The following is a 22,047-nucleotide window of genomic DNA, read 5'->3' on the forward strand; positions in this document are numbered from 1 at the left end:
TGTATACAGAGCACAGATAAAAAATTGTGACATCAATAACATCAAACCTCATTGAGACGAGTGCTAAAACAAATTGACTAGTCTGTGCAACCCTCAAGATGATTAAAATTGATGCTTCCAAAAGTTTATGTAACCTGAATTCGACCCCATTCTACCAAATTACTGACAAGTGCCATCCCCAATAAGACATTTTTGCATCCATTCATATGTGGTCACCTTTTCCTCTAGTAATACAACCTCTGAGACACAGGTTCTGGTCCCATGGAAACCAGGAAGTAATCACGTTCACATAAACAATAATAAATGTGATTCGGAGGTTGCATTTTCATTCAAAATTTTTATTTTTACTCCACTCACATTTAGGTTTAGGGTTGGGGTTTGGGTTAAGGGGTAAAGTTAATACAACCCCAATTCCGAAAAAGATGGGACGATATGGAAAATGCTAATAAAAGCAAAAAAGAAGTTTGTAAATTCTATTCATTCTGCACTATATTTAAAGCACTACAACAACACATTATTTGAAGTTTTCTCTTGTGAATTTTTTTATTATTATTTTTTGGAAATATAGGCTATATTTATATTAAATCAGATGATTTAAAATGAGTATAAAAAGGAGTGATTTGTGAAATCTATTCACCCTGTGCTATATTGATAGTACTACAACAACATATTATTTGTTTTGTCTTGTGAATAAAATAATTTATTTTTTTTATATTCACTCATTTCAAATCATATGATTGAAACACGCTCCAAAAATGTTGAGACAATTGAGTGTTTTCCACTGTGTAACATCAGCATTTCTTCTACTAACACTTATTAAGTGTTTAGGCACTGAAGGCAAGTTTAAGTATAGCAAGCACATTTTTTCCCCATTCATCTATTATACAGGTCGTTAGCAGCAGAATTGAACAGAATCTTCTATGCCGTATTTTGCTTCATAATGCACCATACAGTCTCAATTGGAGACAGATTAGGACTACAGGCAGGCCATTCAAGCACCCGCACTCCCTGCTTATGCAGCCATGCACTTGTAATGCTGGCAGTATTCCTACTGGAAAATGCAGCAACGTCCCTTGAAAAGATGACGTCTTGATGGCAGTATATGTTGCTCCAAAATTTGTACATATATTTCTGCATTAATGGGGCCCTCACAGATGTGAATGTTACCCATGCCATGGGCACTGACACACCCCCATTCCATGACAGACAATGGCTTTTGAACCTGACATTAATTACAGCTTGGATGGTCTATTTGAAATGTGGACTCATTGGGCCACAAAACACAGTTCCACTGTTCTACTTTCTATCTCAGATGAGACCAAGCCCAGAGAAGTCATGGTGCTTCTGGACAGTTTTGATGCATAGTAAAGTTAACTTGCATCTGTACATGCAGCAGCAAATGGTGTTGACTGACAAAGGTTTAGCAAAGTTTTTCAAATTATGTTTTTTCAGACAGTGATGTCTGAGGGATCGGAGATCACGTATATTCAGAAGTGGTTTCCCAGCAGACAATGGCAAAATAGAATTTACAAATCACTTCATTTTTTTACTGTCCCAACTTTTCTGGAAAATAGGGTTGTAAAACATGCAATCTTGATGACTGTATTACATAATTTACAACTAAAAATACCTCTCTGTGAACATTGTACCGAGAAAATAGGGCTTACACCTGCCTATACGTTCAACAACATTTCTAACTTCGTCCGCTAGGGGGCAGTGATTTAAATTTTGGTAAGCACAGACTGATTTCAGCACCAAACCTTTGACCTACTGTTGCCAAATTCACAGTAAGATCAGTCTGCAACCCCTAGTGTATACCTGTGTGCATTTATTCTGATTTCATCCTGAATGAAGAAAGCCAGGTCTAACAATGCCAGCAGATTAAATAGACAGAAAGACAGGAAGTGGGACATGGAGAGAGGGGTACAGGGATAATTTTGGGTCCCAACTGCTTTGATTTCACCTTGGCCCCTATAGATGAGTGCTGTACAGACTAGCTGGCATGTGTGTTTGTTAAAAAGGCTAATGCTCTTTAGCTGTGGGACCATAGCTATGAATAAAGCTGTGGATATTTACCCCAACTGCTAATCAAGACAGAACACACTGTTAGAATTGGACCAAGGCCAAGAGACCATGGCATAGATGGATGAATGGATGGAGAGAGAGAGAAAGAGAGATATGGAGTAAAGAATGTATGAAAAGAGGGTTATGTTTAGACTGGACAAATGCCAGCCAGCTAACACATCTGAGTTTGAGAGAGAGAGAGAGAGAGAGAGAGAGAGAGAGATTGCATTTGTGTTTTTATAATGAACAGAGAGATCCATTTTCTTGTCCTATAGCAGATGGACACATAAGACACAGCTAAAACTATTGACATGCCAGGCAAAGTAACATAAGCCTCTGTTATAAAAGCTCACATTAGCAGCACCTATTTTTTTCTCGTAAGAGATCTCTCGTTTTAGTCTTTTAGACAGCCTGTGTGTCCTTGTGAAACCATAGTCAGTTAAATCAGTGCATGTTGAAGTCCTCTCTGTCACACGGCTGAGACATCCACTGCTGTTCTTCTAAACATCTGCAATGCAGCAGTGCACAGAACACACCCATCTCAGCAGCCATTGTGAGTGAGAGAGTGTGTTTGAGCAGGAGGTAGATGCCATTTCTAGATACTGAGTGATATTAACATAACTGTAGCCTTCCTAAGGCATTTAAGGCATGTTACACATACACTTTCTGGGTCTGTTCCAAAACCAAGCTGTATCGATTTCAACACTCTACTACCCTCTAAGGCAGCATCCTAATAGAGACGGAACTTCATAAGTGACTAATTTGGAAAACTCTACCAAGGCAGCTACTCTGTGCACTACACAAATATTTCTAACAGGAAACTTGACTCATTAATGTTAGCATGTTTCTAAGCTAATTATCTGTATGCAATTTCCTAAAATAAATTGAAATAAAAAGTGGAAAAGTGATTTTTTTTTTTAAATAAATGTACTTATATTACATTCAATAATTAATATATTCAGTTAAATTGTACATTTTTAAATATGTTGAACTGTTTTTATCTATCATTTTCAGTTTATAAAAATAGCAGTGTATTCTTAATCAACATATCTCTCATATTGTCCACTATCTTTTAAATTAACAAATTTCTTTTATTTTTTTTTTATTTTTATTTTTTTTGTGAGCTTGGTGCATACATTTTGCCATTGCCTTCTCTGCAAAGGAAATATGTCATTTTGTCTTAGAATTTGACCAAAACTAGATGTCTTATTTACCTCATGCACCAGAGAAACAAGCACACAGCCATCTTGAAAATGTTGTCTTTGAACTTCCAGTGTAGCTGTAGCTCTATAGGTATGTCTAAGCGTAATTACCTGGAGAAGTCGATTTATGTATTGAAGAGTTGCCAAACTTATCATGAGTATTGTAATGTGTTTCGGGGATCCCTTATGAAAATGAGTTCATGGCAAATTTGTGGCAAATTGTCCATTGTTGCCAAAGGTTTGCCGGAGGTTCACCACTACCGGTGAAGAGCTGCAAACTTCTGGCAAACAAATGTAGCGAATCAAAAGCTCATTTACATGTGAAGATAACGAGTGGCAAATTTGCTGCAAGCTAGTTTAGATTTTTTGTAAGGGATGTCATATCAACTGTAAGTTGAAGATTTTAAAATAAGAGTACTTCATAAATCCAAAAGATACAATTCCCCTTACACCGTGGATGTACTGATATGCCTTTGTGCTCATAAAAATCCAAGAGACAACACAAAGTCATTAAAGTTTCTCCTTAGTACGCATCTGGCCATCTTCTCATGTCTTTCTCACATTGTGTTATAGTATATAAGGTGAGCAGATTTTTATGTCTCAAATCCGGAAGGGGAGTGCTGCTATATAAGCTATGCAAACACACACACATATACCTGTGAAAGTGAAAGTTTTATTTTATATGCCACTTTAACTATTTTAATCATGAATCAAAAATTGCGGGGTGACAAAAGAATTTCAAAAAGTACAAGTGTATTTTCCTTGAATGTCTTGAAATTGCATTTGTAATAAGATGAGCTGTCATTGTTTGAAATTGCAAGTCAGCTAAACATTTTAACACAAATTATTAACAAGTTGGAACTAAAATAAAACTGAAATCCACATATAACAAACCTTTTCGCACGTGAGTTTCTCCTGTACTGTCGGATCCCCCAGCGTAAGTTCTTTAATTTACGATGTAATTAAAACAAATCTTACCTAACACTTTACAGAGAATGCACTGGAGGACAGATTATATCAATACAGGTGCACTAGGTCAGATTATATATTATCAAACATATAATGTGGATTTTAGATGCTTATAATGATTGATTATGATGGATAAGATGCAATCACAAATGCACTTGCCGGCTATGCGTGCCACCATATTTTTGTTGCAATGCAAGATGGATTCTGAGTCTCGTCATAGAAGCATACAAAAGGAGGAGCTGTAGGAACAGAATGTGTCTTAGGAATTAAATTAAACTGTCCGCATTCTACGTCATTATTATCTAGGGAAATTTATAATGGAATTAGTCATGCTCGACAACCATTATAAGAAAGATAAATGACAAATAATTAGACAATTTGTCTGAATAAAATTCTCCACCATTAAAATCATAATACAACGTCTCGTTGTATTCACACACAATTTCTATTGTAAGGAATTAGCTTTAATAAGGGAATTATGATTAATTCAGTTATTGGAGTAATATTATTCTCATGGCTTATTGAAAATAATATCACACACATATTTTAGGTATGAGCTTTGAAGCAAGATCTTTTAAAATCAGGTGATGAGATTATTTATCAAAATATACCACAGTCAAATGATCTTTTAATAGACACAAGGCTTTATTGCTAATCTAAACATAAAAACTAATCTAACACATACAAACATAAAACAGGTTGGTGAGAAGTGTAACAGGTGAATGAAATGATCTGCACAGAGAAAATGAACTTTATGGAATTTTACAGACAATGCCTTGGAAACCACTCTATACTTTTTTGAGTCTAACTCGATTTGCAATTGGGTTACCCGAAGTATTTAAATAATACACCAGTACTTTCAGCAAAGTCTGGAGAGCTACTTGCGTGTCGTTGCGTTTCCTTGCGTTGTTTTGGTTCTTTGGTTCTGTCGATGTTTTGGACCTCTGTTAATGATCATAGATTGTTCCTTGTCTGTTGCATTGATGGATTATGAGGTGGGGCTTTGAAGAGAGGCCTTCTGCAAGGAAGACTCACAACTCCCGTCATGTGTGTGAACCGTAGAGCAGAGAGTGAGAGGCTTCCTTGCAACTTCGTGTCTCGATCTTCCTTGGACTCTATGTGGCACGGAGGCTACAAGCCATGAGGGCAAGAGCGCGGAGATAAAATGAGCTGCAGAGGAAGTGGAAGAAGCAAGAGAGCCGAAGAAGAGAGAAAACCTCTCCTAGTAGGAAAGTTTTGAGCTGAAATTGGCCACACCCCAAAGGTGTCCTGAGCCAATCACAAGTGACTTTTCAGAGTCACATGGTCATTTTGTCTGTCCTTTTCAAAGTTGATTTACAATCCTTTGTGTAAAGGATTCTTGACAATTCTCACTTGAAATAGTATATGTTTAATCATTAATTTTTATATCTTGAAAACGGTGCAAGAGACATGACATCTGTTAACATCAACATTCTCTACATAAACAGGCAAACATTTCCATATTAAACATGACACACTTTTCTATTAAATTACAATTATTTAGTTATAATGCATGATAAAACTTCCTACAAATTAGTTTGTTAGTTTTAAACATTAATAATACATTGCATATTATGAAAAACATAATTGTCAGGATTATGACTAGGTTAAACCTTGAAATGAACGTTCTAGGCAATTTAGCAGATTAGGTGCAGGATAAAATGACATTACAGTCAATTTTGCATTTGTGTCAAAGTTCCTAGATTAAGATGAGATGTCCTGAGATACACTAGTATACACTTGAAAAATGTATTTGTACATTTGAAGTTATGAGCATTAGTTTATTCTGCTAAAGATAATGCCAAGGAATCCTTTCAAAAAAAGCCTGCTTTCTTCAAGTAATCAAGCTCTTATTGTCTTGGGTGAGTTTTAGCGTATGATGGTCAGGCATTCCCCAGGAAATGTCTCATTTTAAGTGTGTCAAATTGGTTATTGTCCAGAATAGAGTATCTTAGCTTTTCATGGGTTTCCAGGGTGATGGTTCTTTAACTCTCTTTTGGAATGTGTTTTCCAGTGGTGGGGGTTTTCCAAGTGTGTGTTCGGACAGATCTGCCCTTGTTTCTCAAGATGATTAAGTTACAAAGATGGTCATCCTTATCTCATTTAGCTGGGTCATGTCAGACTTTAGTCATGTCAGACTAGTTTTATGGCTTTTGAGGAATTTCCAGGGGCCTCTGAGTGTGGAAATTAATGATTCTTCAGCCCATGAGATCCTACAGAGCATAGAAGTTTCTAAAAACCTAGCCCTTCCACTTTCCCACCCCCAGAAGTGGTTATGATGGATGAAATGGGAGAAGGCTCGAGTGGACTAACTAGTTTGTATATCTTTTGTTAGACGTTCAGAAAATGGTCACAGCGCTCTATCAAAAAAGTCAGCTCCAACGGTAACAGCTTTATACTTTTATTTAGTGATTGTTTGAAAGTTTGTGACATAGAAAAATAAAGATATTGTGACTAGAAAAGACTATTTGAGCAGCTGGTTAATTAAGACAACAATTTCAGTACCTCTTTTGCTTGTAAACAGCAGCACGAATGCAGATTGCACTGGTTTGATCGTACACGTCTGAGCCCAGCCTATTGTAATCACACTGATTTGATCGTACATGCGAAAGGGTTAAACGCTTGTATCATGAAAAAGTGCAGTGTGTCATAACTGTCCAAATGTGATCTGGCATGTCCAATTTACCTCTGTTGGTGTCAGAAAAAATAACATTTGCAGTGACAGCAAAACACCTCTAGCATTTTCACATTGTAAAGTGGTGGTGTGGACTCTATACCTCTTGGTGAAAAATACTTTCTGTGCTCTCAGAAGTATTCCATTTTGATTGACTTCAAAACAAAACCAGAATTTAGATGACGAAAATGGAAGAAAAATGTGTGTAGGAAGCAAAATACATTCATACCTTTTGGAACAGCCTTGATCATTAATGTGCCAATGATATCTTAAAATGCTGCCCACGTAGGCAGCTCACTAGGTTTTGAAACAGTCTCTCTCTCTCTCTCTCTCTCTCTCTCTCTCTCTTAGCTAACTTAGCTCTTTATACATAGCTCTGTTCCCTTTGGTGTATCAGCTTTGCCTGCATGCTGTCCATTGATCATATGTACTCTACTGCATGACTGCCATTGATCAGAAACACAAAGCAGAAAGAAGTGTGCTTCAGCATAGGCCTACACACGCATACACAGACACACAGAGAGACATATGTACCATGCTGGCTGTGGTCAGCCTTTATGCCTGGTAGGATACTGGGTGCTTAATCATTTTTATTGTGCCGATAAATGACATTGCATAAGAAGGTAGAAGAGGGGGTAAGAAGAGACTTGTTATCTTCACTGAGTAGCTTAGAAAAAGGGGTATCATCAGTCTAGAACCATACTGTGTGCTGATGTGTATATCAGGCTCCTCTGTGTGGCTATCATACATGTACTGTACAGGATAAGGCAGAAAATGCATTCATGCATTCATGTCTGATAGCAGTGGGAAGATTGATTTAGATGGCAACTACTACCTGTTTTGAGTGTGGGTGGAAAATTTTATTTCTCACAGGTTTCTCTTTACAACTGCAGGAGATCTATTGGAGATCTGATTCAACAAAATTGTCTCAGATGTTTCTCCAAAAATACCTTCAGAAAAATGAGACACAATGAGACAATATATGTGAATAGCTTAGCTTAGATCATTTGATTTTGGAAGAATTTGTAATGAGATATTTGAGCTCATTTTGAGATCTCTGACTTATGATTGCAGACCTGGTATCTCAGATTGGCACAAATTGGGACATTGTAGATATCACTTATGAAATTCTATGAGACATATTATTCTATTAGACATATATCTATTTTTCTTTGGATAAACATCTGAAAAGCACAAATCTCTGTATACTATCCATTTCATCTCAATTTAAGCTTTCTAGAAGAAACAATAGTTATATTGCAGATATCTCATCAAATTAAGATGATTTTTCTTTCCTATGAGGAATCGTGTTCCCAGTTTCCATTGGTCTCTGTTGTGTTTTCCACTGAATTCCTCTTCATCTGGTCACATCCATCATTCCTATCACTTACAGTATTCTTTGGGTTTTACCTTCTCTTAGTGCTCTGGGCTACATGTGGTGTGGGATGTAAACCAGGCCATTGTGCTACAAGAGGACTTTTAAATAACTGTCCAGAGGGGAAATAAATAAGAAAAAAAGAAAACCTGAGCCTGTCAGCCAACAGTATAGTACCACAAGCACTGCGCAATTGCAGCGTGGTAGATGGCCTTCTTTCTGTGATAGAAAACTGATGTTGACCTCTTAATTCAGATGATAAATGGAGGGAGAGAGAAGGTTGAGAGAGCAAGACAGATAGAAAACATTAAAATCACCTGGAATGCTTGGGAATTGTCAGCACTTTCTGATGTATTTAGCGAACAACAAGTTCTTTGTGATAAAGGAATTCAAGTGGCCCGAGGACAAGGCCAGTGGAGCCAGTCACTGCATCACTTCTCTGATCAAACAAATTATTGAAGCCTCTGCTTGTAAACTGTGATCTTTTTTGAGAAGAGATCCATATCAATGAATTCCGCTGTTGGATTGCTGTAGCTTCATCAGAGATTTGACATTTCGCCATATATGAGTATTCAAAGATAAGCAGCTTTTTTGTTGACTTGTTTCTCTAATGTCACCAGCGTTGATGTTTTTGTTGACAGAATGGGGACATTCATTGGCCAAGCTTTACAAAGTATTGAACAGTGAAACAGCTAGATGCCAGATACTTTATTTTTTTTATTTTTTATAGTAGAGCTGTATTTAACACAATGATAAAATTAATGCTGGATGTTAGATGGTTTTTACAGATTATTATGGCTCTCAATTTAACGTTATTTAGTACAATTAATTATAAAAATAATAATGTGATTAAAACAGTAATACATTTAAAAATGCCTCGATGGACGCTTGACCATGCCCCCACTGCCACATATCCCCACTGCCCGACTCAAGCCGGGGAGACATCCGGACTGCCTACCACTACCCCCCCACCCCCCATTTCTGGACAGGAAGTCGGCGACAGCCATCTGTGCTCCCAGTCTGTGGACCACCTTGAATTTAAAGGGCTGGAGTGCCAGATACTACCGGGTGATCCACGCGTTGTTATCCTTCATGCGGTGGAGCCATTGGAGTGGGGCGTTATCTGAGCAGAGAGTGATGGCCCACCCCAGCAGGTAGTAACGGAGAGTGAGGACCGCCCACATGATGGCCAGACACTCCTTTTCTATGGTGCTGTACTTTGTTTCCCTCAAGGAGAGCTTGCATCTAATGTACAGCACCAGGCACTCCTCCCCATTCACCACCTGCGAAAGTACGGCCCCCAGCCCCCTGTCTGAAGCGTCCGTCTGCAATTCAAAAGGGAGAGAGAAATTAGGTGCATGTAAAAGCGGCCCCCCGCAAAGTGCAGCTTTAACCTGCTTAAACACCTGTTGGCACTGCTCCGTCCACTGGAGTCAGCAGGCTGGTGACATCCGAATAGTTAGGCACAAATCTCCTATAATAGCCAGCCAGCCCCAGGAACTGTCTCACCCCCTTTTTGGTCTTGGGTCTCGGGCAGGTCGCAAATGGAACCCCAGATACCGTACCTCCACCCACCCAATCACGCACTTCTTAGGGTTTGCAGTGAGCCCTGCCCATCACAGCGACCTCAGAACCAACCTCAGATGCTGCATATGCCGCTGCCAATCATTGCTATAAATGATGATGTCATCCAAATAGGCAGTGGCGTAAGCCGAATGCGTTCTGAGGATTCGGTCCATGAGGCGCTGAAACGTGGCCGGAGCCCTAAACAAACCGAATGGAAGTGTCACAAATTGGTGTAATCTGAACGGAGTGGAGAAAGACATTTTTTCACGGGATATTTGTGTCAAGGGGATCTGCCAATAACCCTTAAAAACGAGCAGTGCCCAACTGATCGAGCAACTCATCAATACGTGGCATTGGGTAGGCATCAAATTTAGACACCGCGTTGACTTTTCTATAATCCACACAGAAACATACAGACCCGTCGCTCTTAGGCACCAGAACAACCGGGCCGGACCAGTCGCTGTGGGATTCCTCTATTACTACCATATCAAGCATTGCATCCAATTCTTCCTGAAATATTTTTTTTTTTATGTTCGGGCAATTGATAGGGACGGGTACGTACCACCACCCCCGGCTCAGTCTTGATGTGGTGTTGGATGAGGTTCGTGTGACCTGGTAGAGGGGAAAACACATCTGTGAATTCTTGTTGTAATTTGTCAACCTCTGCGAGTTGGTACGGTGAGAGGTGGTCTCCGCAAGTGACATGATTGTGTTTTGTGTTTACCTCCGGCCCGAGCTCCGCCCTCTCCGGAACTACCGTAGCCAACGTCACAGGGGCCGCCTCCTTCCACAATTTCAGGAGGTTAAGGTGATAAATTTGACGTGTGCCCCCTCTATCGGTTCGCTTTACCTCATAATCGAGATCCCCACTCATCTTGTGACCTCAAAGGGTCCTTGCCACTTGGTGAGTAATTTGGAGCTCGACGTGGGGAGTAATATGAGTACCTTATCTCCTGGTGCAAATTCCTGTTGTACAGTCGGCTCTGTCGTTCTTGAGCTTGGAGCAAATTCTCCTGTGTTAGTTGCCCCAAGGTGTGGAGTTTGCTATAAGATCATGAATGTATTGAATTTCATTCTTACTGTTTGAAGGTCCCTCCTCCCAATCTTCACATATGACATCAAACATGCCATGCTGGCACCGCCCATATAGCAGCTTGAATGGGGAAAACCCCATGGAGGCTTGCGGGACCTCTCGTACTGCAAATAACAGGGGATCGAGCCATTTGTCCCAATTCCTAGCATCCTCATGCACGAACTTACCAATCATATTCTTAAGGGTTTTATTAAATCGCTCCACCAGGCCATCTCTCTGTGGATGGTAAACACTGGTGCGAATTGACTTAATGCCCAATAATTCATAAAGCCTGCATAGTGTCCGTGACATAAAGGTTGTGCCCTGATCGGTGAGGATTTCTTTCGGAATCCCCACCTGGGAGATTATTTTGAAGAGTGCCTCCACAACACTGTGTGCTGAGATGTTGCGCAGGGGCACTGCTTCCGGATGTCGCGTTGCATAGTCCACTAGGACCAATACAAAGCGATGTCTGTGTGCTGACCGTTCTAATGGCCCGACGAGGTCCATGCCAGTTCTCTTGAAGGGAACCTTGATCAGTGGAAGGGGGCGCAATGGTGCTTTTGGGGTGGCCGGCGGGTTCACCAGCTGACATTCATGGCATGCTGCACACCACCTGCAAACATCGCTGAGTCGGTTCAGTGTTTTTCTCTCCCCTAGATGCCCTGCCATGGGATTATAATGAGCCTCCTGGAACACCATTTCCCGGCGTCTCCGCAGTATTAAGAGCTGGGTTGTATCTTCCTTTGTTTGAGCATCCTGCATCACTCTATACAACCGCTCATTTATAATTGCGAAATAGAGATATGAAAGTTCGAGATTCAGCTGGAGTGGTTGACCATCGATCACTCTCACTTGGTCGAAGGCATGCTTGAGGGTTTCGTCTCACAACTGCTCCAAAGGGAAATCCCCTTTGGGAAATCCCCCGAGGATGGGAGGGGCTGCAGCCTCTCCCCCCTCACATCATCCTGACATAGAGGTGATGAAGACAGCCCCAGCTCCACCTCCCCTGCCAGAGCATCGCACATTTCACATCTCTTCGCTTTTGTGCAGGACACATCTTCGCATATTCCCTTTAACACATTTCTGAAATCAGCCAATTAGTCCCCAAAATCAGTTGATAGGTGAGGCGGGAACTAACCGCGGCCTCCACTCTATGCTTTGTTCCCCGAAATTTTATAACGAGGGTCACCACAGTGTAGATGTGAATATCCCCATGTACACATTTCACCCTCACCCTTTTAGTTGTGCCCAAAGCCTGGGCTCCGGCTGACATGCTGCATGATGGTGTTCTTCAGATCACTGTAGACCAGGAGATTAGCCACCGGCAGTTGTTGTGCTGCAAGCTGGGCTTCCCTGGACAGCAGAGGGATGAGCCAGGCCGCCCACTGAGCATGCAGCCAGCCCCAGATTTCAGTGGTAAGCTCAAACATGTTAAGCAAGGCTTCAGGGTCATCTTCTGCCCCCATCTTCAACAGCGTGGGTGGGGGCACGGGGCTGCTGTTGTCCGGGGTCATTACCGGGGCTTTCTCCTGGGAGAGGAGGCTCCGAATGACCTGCCGGTCCTCTGCCTGAATGCTAAGGACCTCATGGAAGCGGTATTCCTGATCTTGGCGGAGTTCAAGCAGAGCCTGTTGATGGGTGTGATCTAGGTCAGCGAGGGACTTGATGATGTTGGTCAGAGGGAAGGACTCCATGGGGCGTGCAGTCTTCAAATCAGATCCCGGGTTTCGGCACCAGTGTAACTAGGAAGGACACTGGGTACTGGATTCTTCAAACACAGGTAGGGAACTTTTAATTGACCAATTCTCTGGTTTACAGCTCCACAATAACTCATCAGCTTCACAATAACTCATCAGCTTCACAGTAAAGTTCTCGACCCAGTCTCACTATCTCGATCTGGCGCTGACATGGTCCCTTTATGCCGCTCTCCCCAATCTCATTACAATTAATGACAGGTGTTAGTCATAATTTGGCTCAGGTGTATGCACCCTAACTGCTGTCTCTCTCTCTCGACAGATGCTCAACCACGCCCCCGCTGCCACAGTAACATTTCAGTGAGATGCATAAATAACCACCTCAGAGTGTTGTCCTCACTTCTCTCTGTCCCCTCTGAGCTCTCCCTATATTGCTGTTTGTGAGCTAATCAATTCTCTGTGACCTTCACTGTATGTCAGTCCACCAGGCACTCTGGGGGAACATCTGAGAGACGGCATCAGTGCTTGGCCCAGGGGAATCCACATCCCATCCCTTAACACCCAACACCTGCCTCTGCCCACAGAAGCAAACTAAGATAGAGGTGATGTCAGGCTCTGAGTAGATCTCAAATCTCTTAGACACTTGGCCCTAGCTCACCCCTGACAGAGTAAACTAGCAGCTTATATGAAACCAGACTCTGTGGACACCAAGAGCTCAGTAATGTAGCTGACTGGTTACTAAGCTGGTATTAATGTCATCAGTGTTCTGAGGGATGACTTATGAAGATCTTGTTCACTGTTCAAGCTTTTTTATTTATTTATTTATTTATTTAATTTATTTTTTTTGCTTTGAACACAAAGCAGGACTTCTTTACATTGATTTAGACAATGATTTGTCATAAGGGCTCGCCATGAACCTAGATATGTTATTAGAAAATGAGTGGTCTTTTTTTGTTTGTTTTTTTACTGTTATTAAAAACAGTTTTATTTATAAAGGTCCTAAGACTCTCCTTGGAGGTGTCCTGTCACCTGGTTGCCTGAACACATGCCAAATTAGCCTCAGATGGCTGGGTGGATATTGTAAAATTAATGAGAGCAAATGTGATATCACCCACATCTGAAATTAATTTTGGTGTGGATATGCAGACAATGTTATTAGTCATTGCGAAAAAATCATGCAAAAGTAGCAAATGCTGCCTTTGTCCATTTTAATATAACATTTTCTGATAGAGTGATTTGGTAATTGACTAACACAACTGAATTGTTTTATACAATAAATATTTGACTAGTATAATGAAAAATATATATATTTACCATTCAAGCCATTTAAAACAAACTTGTCTTTGAAAGCAATGATCTCGTACAGTCATACAGTAGTTAGGCAAATTAATGATAAATGAATGAGGAATTTTCAGTATTACAATAAGGTTTGAATTCCTGCAGATATTTGAGCTTATTACCTCACAAGAAATAGCCTCTCCAATTACAAGAGTAATTTGAATGTATTTGCAAAGACAAGTTTTGCAATGTTCCAGGAAAAAATATACATATATTTAGTGTAATTAGTCATATCCTTCACTTTGTGGTCAATCTTGTTAGTTCATCGTTCTGTAACAGGCGACCTTCTTCCACCTAACCATGCAGTCTTCTTTCTCTCACTTTATGGTTTGTATCCATGGTAACCATGTGGCGGTTATTTACGTTCAGTCTGTTAATGTTAATCAACTTCTCTCAGGTCATATTTTTAGCTCTGTTTGCATGTACTGTATTCAGCACACATTGTGAGGACTTTAATAAGTGCAACGTTATACTGGCTTTAGCAAACCTCCATCGAAGTGAACTTAGCGCCATTATTCACAATGAAGTCTTTTTGCCAAAAAGTGGACTGCCTCCTGTAGTAATCCTATGAAACTAGGGAGAGTGATTACTTCATCGTCTTATCTACTATCCCCCTGTAATGGATAGGGAGCAAACCAAACTCCATACTCATACACATTAGCTTCATGCACACTGTACAAAAGACCCCTCTCTGTCAGTTATAACAAGCTGTAGGCCTACTGGGCAGAGTAATGAGGAAACATTTGGTTGCTTGTCCCAGAGTGGTATGGCTCTGGGACAAGGTTTCTTGGATTATCTGGTGGTTATCCAGTGCTCTGTTACAGTTTTTTTTTTTTTTTTTGCCATCTGAGATGTTGAGTCTCAGATTGTTACTTTTGGTGAATTATTTTTTTTTTTTTTAAAGGTATTGAATTTAATATGGTGAGCTACTTCTGAGCCACATGCACCAGTACTTGTCAGTGCTTCATAAAATAGAATAACCCAATGGAAGATTGTTCAATCCCTGCTAGAAAAAATACCTATACCAGCCAGAGCAGGTTTGCGGGTTTTAGCTGGTTTCTCCTGGTCACCCGTTTAAGAGTTAAAAACAGTGAAACATCTTATCTTAGTCTTGTATTTACTCAAAATGCCTTTGGATTCACCACAACAATGGAAAAAAATAATATGTTAAAAAATCTTATTACTGTAAATTGTCAGGATTACTTATAGACCTATTTATGTCAGGTTGTTTTGGGTTATTTCTAGGGCATTGCTAGGGTGTTGCTAGGTGGTTGCTAGGGCATTGCTAAATGGTTGCAAGATGGTTGCTTACTGGCACAGGTCAAAAGGGACCATCCTCAAGTCTCTATGATATTCTGATTCTTAGAGATGTTCTGGGACCTTTTCTGTGGAAGTCAATGGGATTGGATTGACATATACTGTATATTTGGAAATAAAATTGTTTTTGAATAAAACCATGATTATGTACTTGTTTCAATCAGATAAACTTTGTCGTATTCTAGTTATCTTTTTTTTTTTCTCAAAATGAGGGGTTTACTATATCTACTGTATACCACCATTGATATAATGTGTAGGTGGCACGCTTTCAAGATGAAGTGCATTTTTAAGTGTAAAAAATCGTAATCCCATGGCAATATTCATTTTTATAATCAAAAGGTGGGTGTTCAGTATACCGGTACACTACTGGTTCTTTTTTGAAAATGGTTGTCTGGAATTTTCTCACACAACGGAACGGTTTAAAAGATCTATGGAATTTGTGACCAAACTGGTCTTTAGCTGGTTTAGCTGGCTGGTTTTAACTGTTCTCCCAGACAAGTGCCTAAAAACCCTCTAAACCAGACCAGCCTGGCCAGTCCAGGGGCCTGGCTAAGACAGCATAAGATGGTTCATTTTTTTTATTTTATTTTTTATTATTGTATTGTATTTTCCCAAAAAGAGATATGTGCTTTGATATTTGAAAACTTCTATTAAACATATACATTCTAATTTAATATAATGCAATTAAATGGTATTATGGTATTATATTATTTTGGCTTTAGTAAGAAAGTGTCTGGTAACATAAATGTAGATTATGGTTATTTGGTATTTATTTAAAATGATTGCAACATATATGTGGCATTGTACTCTATATTATGTATTTTAGTAACTTTTTTTGCTTTCAGCATCATTAACCTAATCTTTCTACTCATTTGGCTGACCGATATGCCTATTACCTGGCATAATTTTCTTCTCTTTTCCTCTTTGTCCTTCAGCATCACCAACTCTACCGCCTTTGAAATCTGAGCATTTCAAGCCATGTCAGGAGAAAGACCTGGCCTACTGCCTGAATGACGGGGAGTGCTTTGTCATCGAGACCCTGAGTGGCCCACACAAACACTGCAGGTATGACAGCACTTCCTGTGACTGCATTGGTGGGAAAGGGTGGGATTGCTGTTCACTCAAGAAATAAATGGAATCTCTATGGATGGGAGGCACTATGGTTTCAGACTAACGACAATTCCATGTTCCTTTATACAGTACTCTGCAAAAGTCTTAGGCACATAAGTTGTTTCACAAAAGCATTTGTCTTAAGATGGTTATTTATATCTTCAGCTTTAGTGTGTCAATAGGAAATATAAATGTTAGACTCCCAAACATTACTTTTGCAAATAGAAAATATTAGATTAGAAGAACAGGGAGCCCTGCAACAGATGTCATGGCCCCCACAAAGCCCCCCACTGAACATTGTGTCTGTCTGAGATTACATATAGAGACAGAAGCGGTTGAGACAGACTAAATAGATAAAAGAACTGTGGCGAATTATACAAGAAGCTTGGAACATCCTATCTGCCAACAACCAAGAAAAACTGTGTCCAGGTATACCTAGGAGAATTAGTGCTGTTTTAAAGGCAAAGGTGGTCACACCGAATATTGATTTAGCTTTTTTATGATAAATGGACTTTGTATGACATTAAGTGATAAATGAAAACTATTTATTTCATTATTTTTGAAGACATCCTCACTATGCAACATTTTTCACAAGTGCCTAAAACTTTTGCACAGTACTGTATGTCAAGAATATTTCAAACAGTGAAGCAGAGAAGACCCAAATGTAGGTATTTAACAACTGAGAAGCATTATTAAGGCAACAAAACAGGCAGAACTCAAAATAAGCCCCAGAGGGTGCAAACAGGACTAACACAAGAGCAGGCAGGCAGGTAAACCAGGCTGACAGTGCAGAGAAGGGGCAGTCCATTTCCGTGGTTGAGGAAAGGCAAGGATCAGAGACAGTAGAGCAGACAGGGCTGGTGGACTAAGCAGACTGGGGAACAGACAGCTTGTGGTCAAGGGACAGGCAGAGGTCGATAGGCAATGGGACCAGGGGCTAAGTCTGACAGCACCAGACTGGGAGCGGGCTAAGGCGGGGTCAGGGACAGGCAGAAATCCTAACGGGCGAAGAGGGAAAGGCAACCAGAACCAGACATGGAGCAGGGTTACTCAGGGTCAGAGATGGGCTGAGGGCAGAGACCAGGAGGGCTGGAGATGGGCAGCCAGAACCAGGATGGGGTAGGCAGAAAGGGTAGTCAAACAGGCCAAGAATTCAGGAGCCAACAGAGAATCAGAGTAGGACAAACCAACAGGAACAAACAGTTAACCAGCTGGATGCTGAAGGCACGAGGGAAAACAACAATCTGGCACAGAACAGCACACATAATGGGAATGAATATGGAGCAAACTAATCAAGGGTAATGGGAACAGGTGTGACTCATCATACTGATGAGCAACCACAGAGATCGCTCCTGCGAGGAAACCCCATGAACACAGTCAGCACATGGCACAGTCAACCAAAACAAAAACGCAATTGGTAGGGGAAGCACAAGGACAACAAAAATAGACAGAACCGAGCTGATCAGCCCGGAGTCCTGACAGTACCCCTCTCCAGGATCGGCACTAGGTGCCACAGAGATCTTGATGCATCCCCCGGCCTGGGGAAGAGCCTCCCTAGCCCTTTTTCAGGTGCGCCAGCACAGCTTAATGAAAGCATGAGCCGAGGGAACTGCGGCCTCAGGCTCCCATGAGAGAAAGAGAGGAGGCTGGTAGCCCAGGCTTCATTGAAACGGGGAGAGTCCAGTGGATGAGATGGGCATGGAATTGTGAGCGTATTCAGCCCACGTTAACTATTGGCTCCAGGAGGAGGGGTTATGGGAGGACAGGCAGCAGACTGCCCATTCGTCTGTGGATGGAAATCTGACAACAAACTGGTAGAGGCAAAAGTTGGAGATGAACTGGGGGCACCTATCAGAGACCACTTCCACCAGAAGACCATGGATCCAGATGACGTGGTGCTGGTGGTACCACCACCAGTGCTGTCTCCTTAGCAGAGGGAAGCTTAGGGAGGGGAATGAAGTGAACCGCCTTGGAAAAATAGTCCACCACAGTGAAGATGACAGTATTTCTGCTGGACGGGGGAATACCTGTGACAAAGTCCAGGGAAATATGGGACCAAGGACAGAAGGGGATGGGGAGGGGTTGGAGCAGACCAATGGGAGGCTTGTTGGAAGTTTTGTTCTGGGCACAGACCGAGCAGGAAACAACAAACTGCCAGACCTCTCCAACCATGGAAGGCCACCTAAATTGCTGGCGGATGGATGCCAGAGTCCTCCTCACTTGTGGATGTCAAGCAAGCCTCGACAAGTGGCCCCACTGGAGGACTGAGGGCCAGACTGATTTAGGCACAAACAATAGACCCTCTAGGCACCCCTCAAAACAGCAATCGAAGTGCAGTCGAGTTAAAGATTTCTGGAGATGCAAAGTACCACCCGGCTGGGGGAGAAGTGCTGTGGCTTCTGCCCTCCTTAATTTATGACAGGCTTATATAGGATGTACTTATGTGTAGTTCCTTTGTTTACATGTGTTTTTCTCCTCAGCATATTTCCATGTGATATCAGCAAAATAATTTTTAGGATGCATTTGTATACATTCTGTGTTACTCTGAGTTTGCCATATGAGCAGATGCATGCTCTTTATAATAAAGAGTCAATTGTCTTTTGCTCAAAAACAGGATGTTCCATTTGAACTCATGATCACATAATGTTTTTCTAGCTGCAAAGCACCTAATTATTATATATTATTTCACACTAGCAAAAGCATAACTATTTCAATTTATATGCATATAACACACTATAATAACTTAATATAGTTACATACTAAATTATTAAATAAAAATATACCATAGCCCCAGCCGACCCAAGAGCTTCCTTGACCCATGCCGCGATTTCCCAAATGACAGCCACCACCACCCGCTCAGGAGAGATGATGGGATTGGGAGTGTAGCTGTCATCTGGACCAGTGAACTGGCATGACAGGGCATCCAGCTTCACATTCTTGGAGCCTGGATGGTAAGATAGGGTAAAGCTGAAGCACCCGAAAAACAATGCCCAGCGAGCCTGCTGGGAATTCAACCTCTTGGTGGAATGGATATATTCAAGATTTTTATGATTTGTCCAGACAAAGAAGGGTTCCGTCGCCCCCTCCAAACAATGACGCCACTCCTCCAAGGCCAGCTTCACTGCCAACAGCTCCTTGTTCCCAATGTCATAGTTCCATTCAGCTGGGGACAGGTGATGGGAGAAGTAGGCACATGGGTGCAATTTACCATCCTCTGGGGACCACTGGGAAAGGGCTGCCCTGACCCAGACCTCCGAGGAATCCACCTCCACAATGAACTGCCACTCAGGATCTGGACAAGACAAAAAGGGGGCAGAAGAGAAACAGGCATTAAGCCTTTCAAAGGTGGCCTGAGCCTGGGGGGACCAGAGGAAGGGAGTAGTTCTTGTGGAGGTGAGAGCCCTCAAGGGTGCAACGACCTGGCTATAATTGCACACAAAGCGGTTATAAAAATAAGCAAATACCAAAAATCGCTGAAGAGCCTTGCGTAAATCAGGAGTTGTCAGACAGAGATGGCCCTTATCTTGGCTGGGTCTACGTAGATCCCCTCTGCCAAAATAATGAACCCCAGCAATGGAACCAACCGCACATGGAAAGAGCACTTCTCAGCTTTGACATAGAGCTGGTTCTCTAGCAGTCACTGCATCACCTGTCTGACATGCTTGATGTGCACCTGGAGAGAGTGAGAAAAAATCAGGGTATTATCCAGGTACACAAAGACAAACTTGTTAACCATGTCTCTAAGCACATCGTTGAACAGGGCCTGGAAGATGGCCGGAGCATTGGTCAGCCCAAAGGGCATAACCCGGTACTCAGAGTGCCCTGTGGGGGTGTTGAACGCTGTCTTCCACTCATCCCCCTCTCTGATGCGGACCAGATGGTATATGTTGTGGAGGTCCAACTTTGTGAAGAATACAGCTCCCTGCAACAAATCAAAGGCTGAAGACATTAAAGGTATGGGAGTACCTGTTCTTAGTGGTAATGTTGTTCAGCCCCTGATAATCGATGCAGGGATACAGGGATCCATCCTTTTTCTCCATGAAGAAGAACCCCGCACCCTCTGGGGAAGAGGGGGGTCGGATGAAGCTGGCTGCCAGAGACTCTCTGATGTACTTGTCCATGGCCTCCCACTCGGGGGCAGTGAGGGAGTACAACCACCTCCGAGGGGGAGAAGTGCCTAGGAGCACGTCAATGGTGCAATCATAGGGACAGTGAGGAGGGAGAGATGCAGCCTGGGACCTACTGAAGACCTGCCAGTAGGTGATTGCCTGAGATGGTAAGACTTACCGGGCCAGTACACTGGGAGATCTGGGAGAGGTGCAACCACAGTCATAGTGGTGTGGAGATGAGTAGTAGGGAGTCCCCACTTAGCTGCCAGAGACTAGTCCATGAAATTGCCCTCTGCCCAAAGTCCACCAGAAAGGAACAAGTGTGAGAAGGAGAGTCATTAACAGGAGTTATGATCACCAGTACCAATGGCTGGTTGGAGAGCGAAGAACACAGAACATTGAGTCAAGAAAGCTCAACAGACAGCAGGATCCCCATCCTAGTAAGGAGGAGGATTGACTCGGGGTTCAGGAGCTTGTCGAGAAACTTGAGGGTAAGCGACGGAAGCAGCAGCGGCCCGGGCTGAGTCCCTGTCAGAATGAAGTTGCTGGAGATGGGCTGTGAGGTCAGCAAACTGGGATGCCATCAGCTCCATGGCTCGGTTGGAGGAAAGTTGGTTTCATGAAAGCCCAACAGAGCCCCCTGTTGGGCAATAGCTGATCTCACTGGGTCTTCACCTGCTAGGTCCATGCTGGCCAGATAGTTCTGCCAAGCAGTGAAGCAGAGAGGACCCAAATGCAGGTGTTTCACTGAGAAGCTTTATTAAGGCAACAAAACAGGCAGAACGCAAAATAAGCCCCAGAGGGCGTGATCAGGATCAATCTAAGAGCCACTCGGCAGCAGGCAGGCAGGTAAACCAGGCTGACAGGGCAGAGAAGGGGCAGTCTGTTTCTGTGGTTGAGGACAGGCAAGGATCAGAGCCAGTAGAGCAGACAGGGCAGGTGGACTATGAAGACAGCAGAACAGACAGCTCGTGGTCAAGGGACAGGCAGAAGTCGATAGGCAGTGGTACCAGGGGCTAAGTCTGACAGCACCAGACTGGGAGCGGGTTAAGGCAGGGTCAGGGACAGGCAGAAATCCTAACAGGGGCGAAGAGGGCAAGGCAACCAGAACCAGACAGGGAGCAGGCTTACTCAGGGCCAGAGATGGGCTGAGGGCAGAGACCAGGAGGGCTAGAGATGGGCAACCAGAACCAGGCAGGGGCAGGCAGGGAGGGAAGTCAGACAGGCCAAGAATTCAGGAGCCAACAGATAATCAGAATAGGGCAAACCAACAGGAACAGACAGTTAACCAGCTGGATGCTGAAGGCACAAGGGCAAACAATGATCTGGCGCAGAACAGCACACACAAGGGGAATGAATAGGGAGCAAATTAATCAATGGGAATGTGAACAGGTGTGACTCACTGTGCTGATGAGCAACCACAGAGATCGCCCCTGTGGGAAAACCCCGTGATCACAGTCAGTACATGGCACAGTCAACCAAAACAAAAACACAAAAGGTAGAGTAAGCACAAGGACAACAAAAAAGACAGAA

General features: G+C 42.4%; 1 protein-coding gene across 1 annotated transcript in view; it reads left to right on the forward strand.

The window, feature by feature from the left end:
* The window catches only part of LOC127414195 (pro-neuregulin-3, membrane-bound isoform-like), a 602,373-nt gene that overhangs the window by 338,819 nt on the left and 241,507 nt on the right, over positions 1–22,047 (forward strand). The window contains exon 2 of the mRNA XM_051652025.1: positions 16,231–16,360. Within this exon, the coding sequence (XP_051507985.1) occupies positions 16,231–16,360 (130 nt within the window). The remainder of the gene's footprint in view (positions 1–16,230; positions 16,361–22,047) is intronic.

The sequence above is a fragment of the Myxocyprinus asiaticus genome, chromosome 23 (assembly GCF_019703515.2).
Source record: "Myxocyprinus asiaticus isolate MX2 ecotype Aquarium Trade chromosome 23, UBuf_Myxa_2, whole genome shotgun sequence".
Lineage (NCBI taxonomy): Eukaryota > Metazoa > Chordata > Actinopteri > Cypriniformes > Catostomidae > Myxocyprinus > Myxocyprinus asiaticus.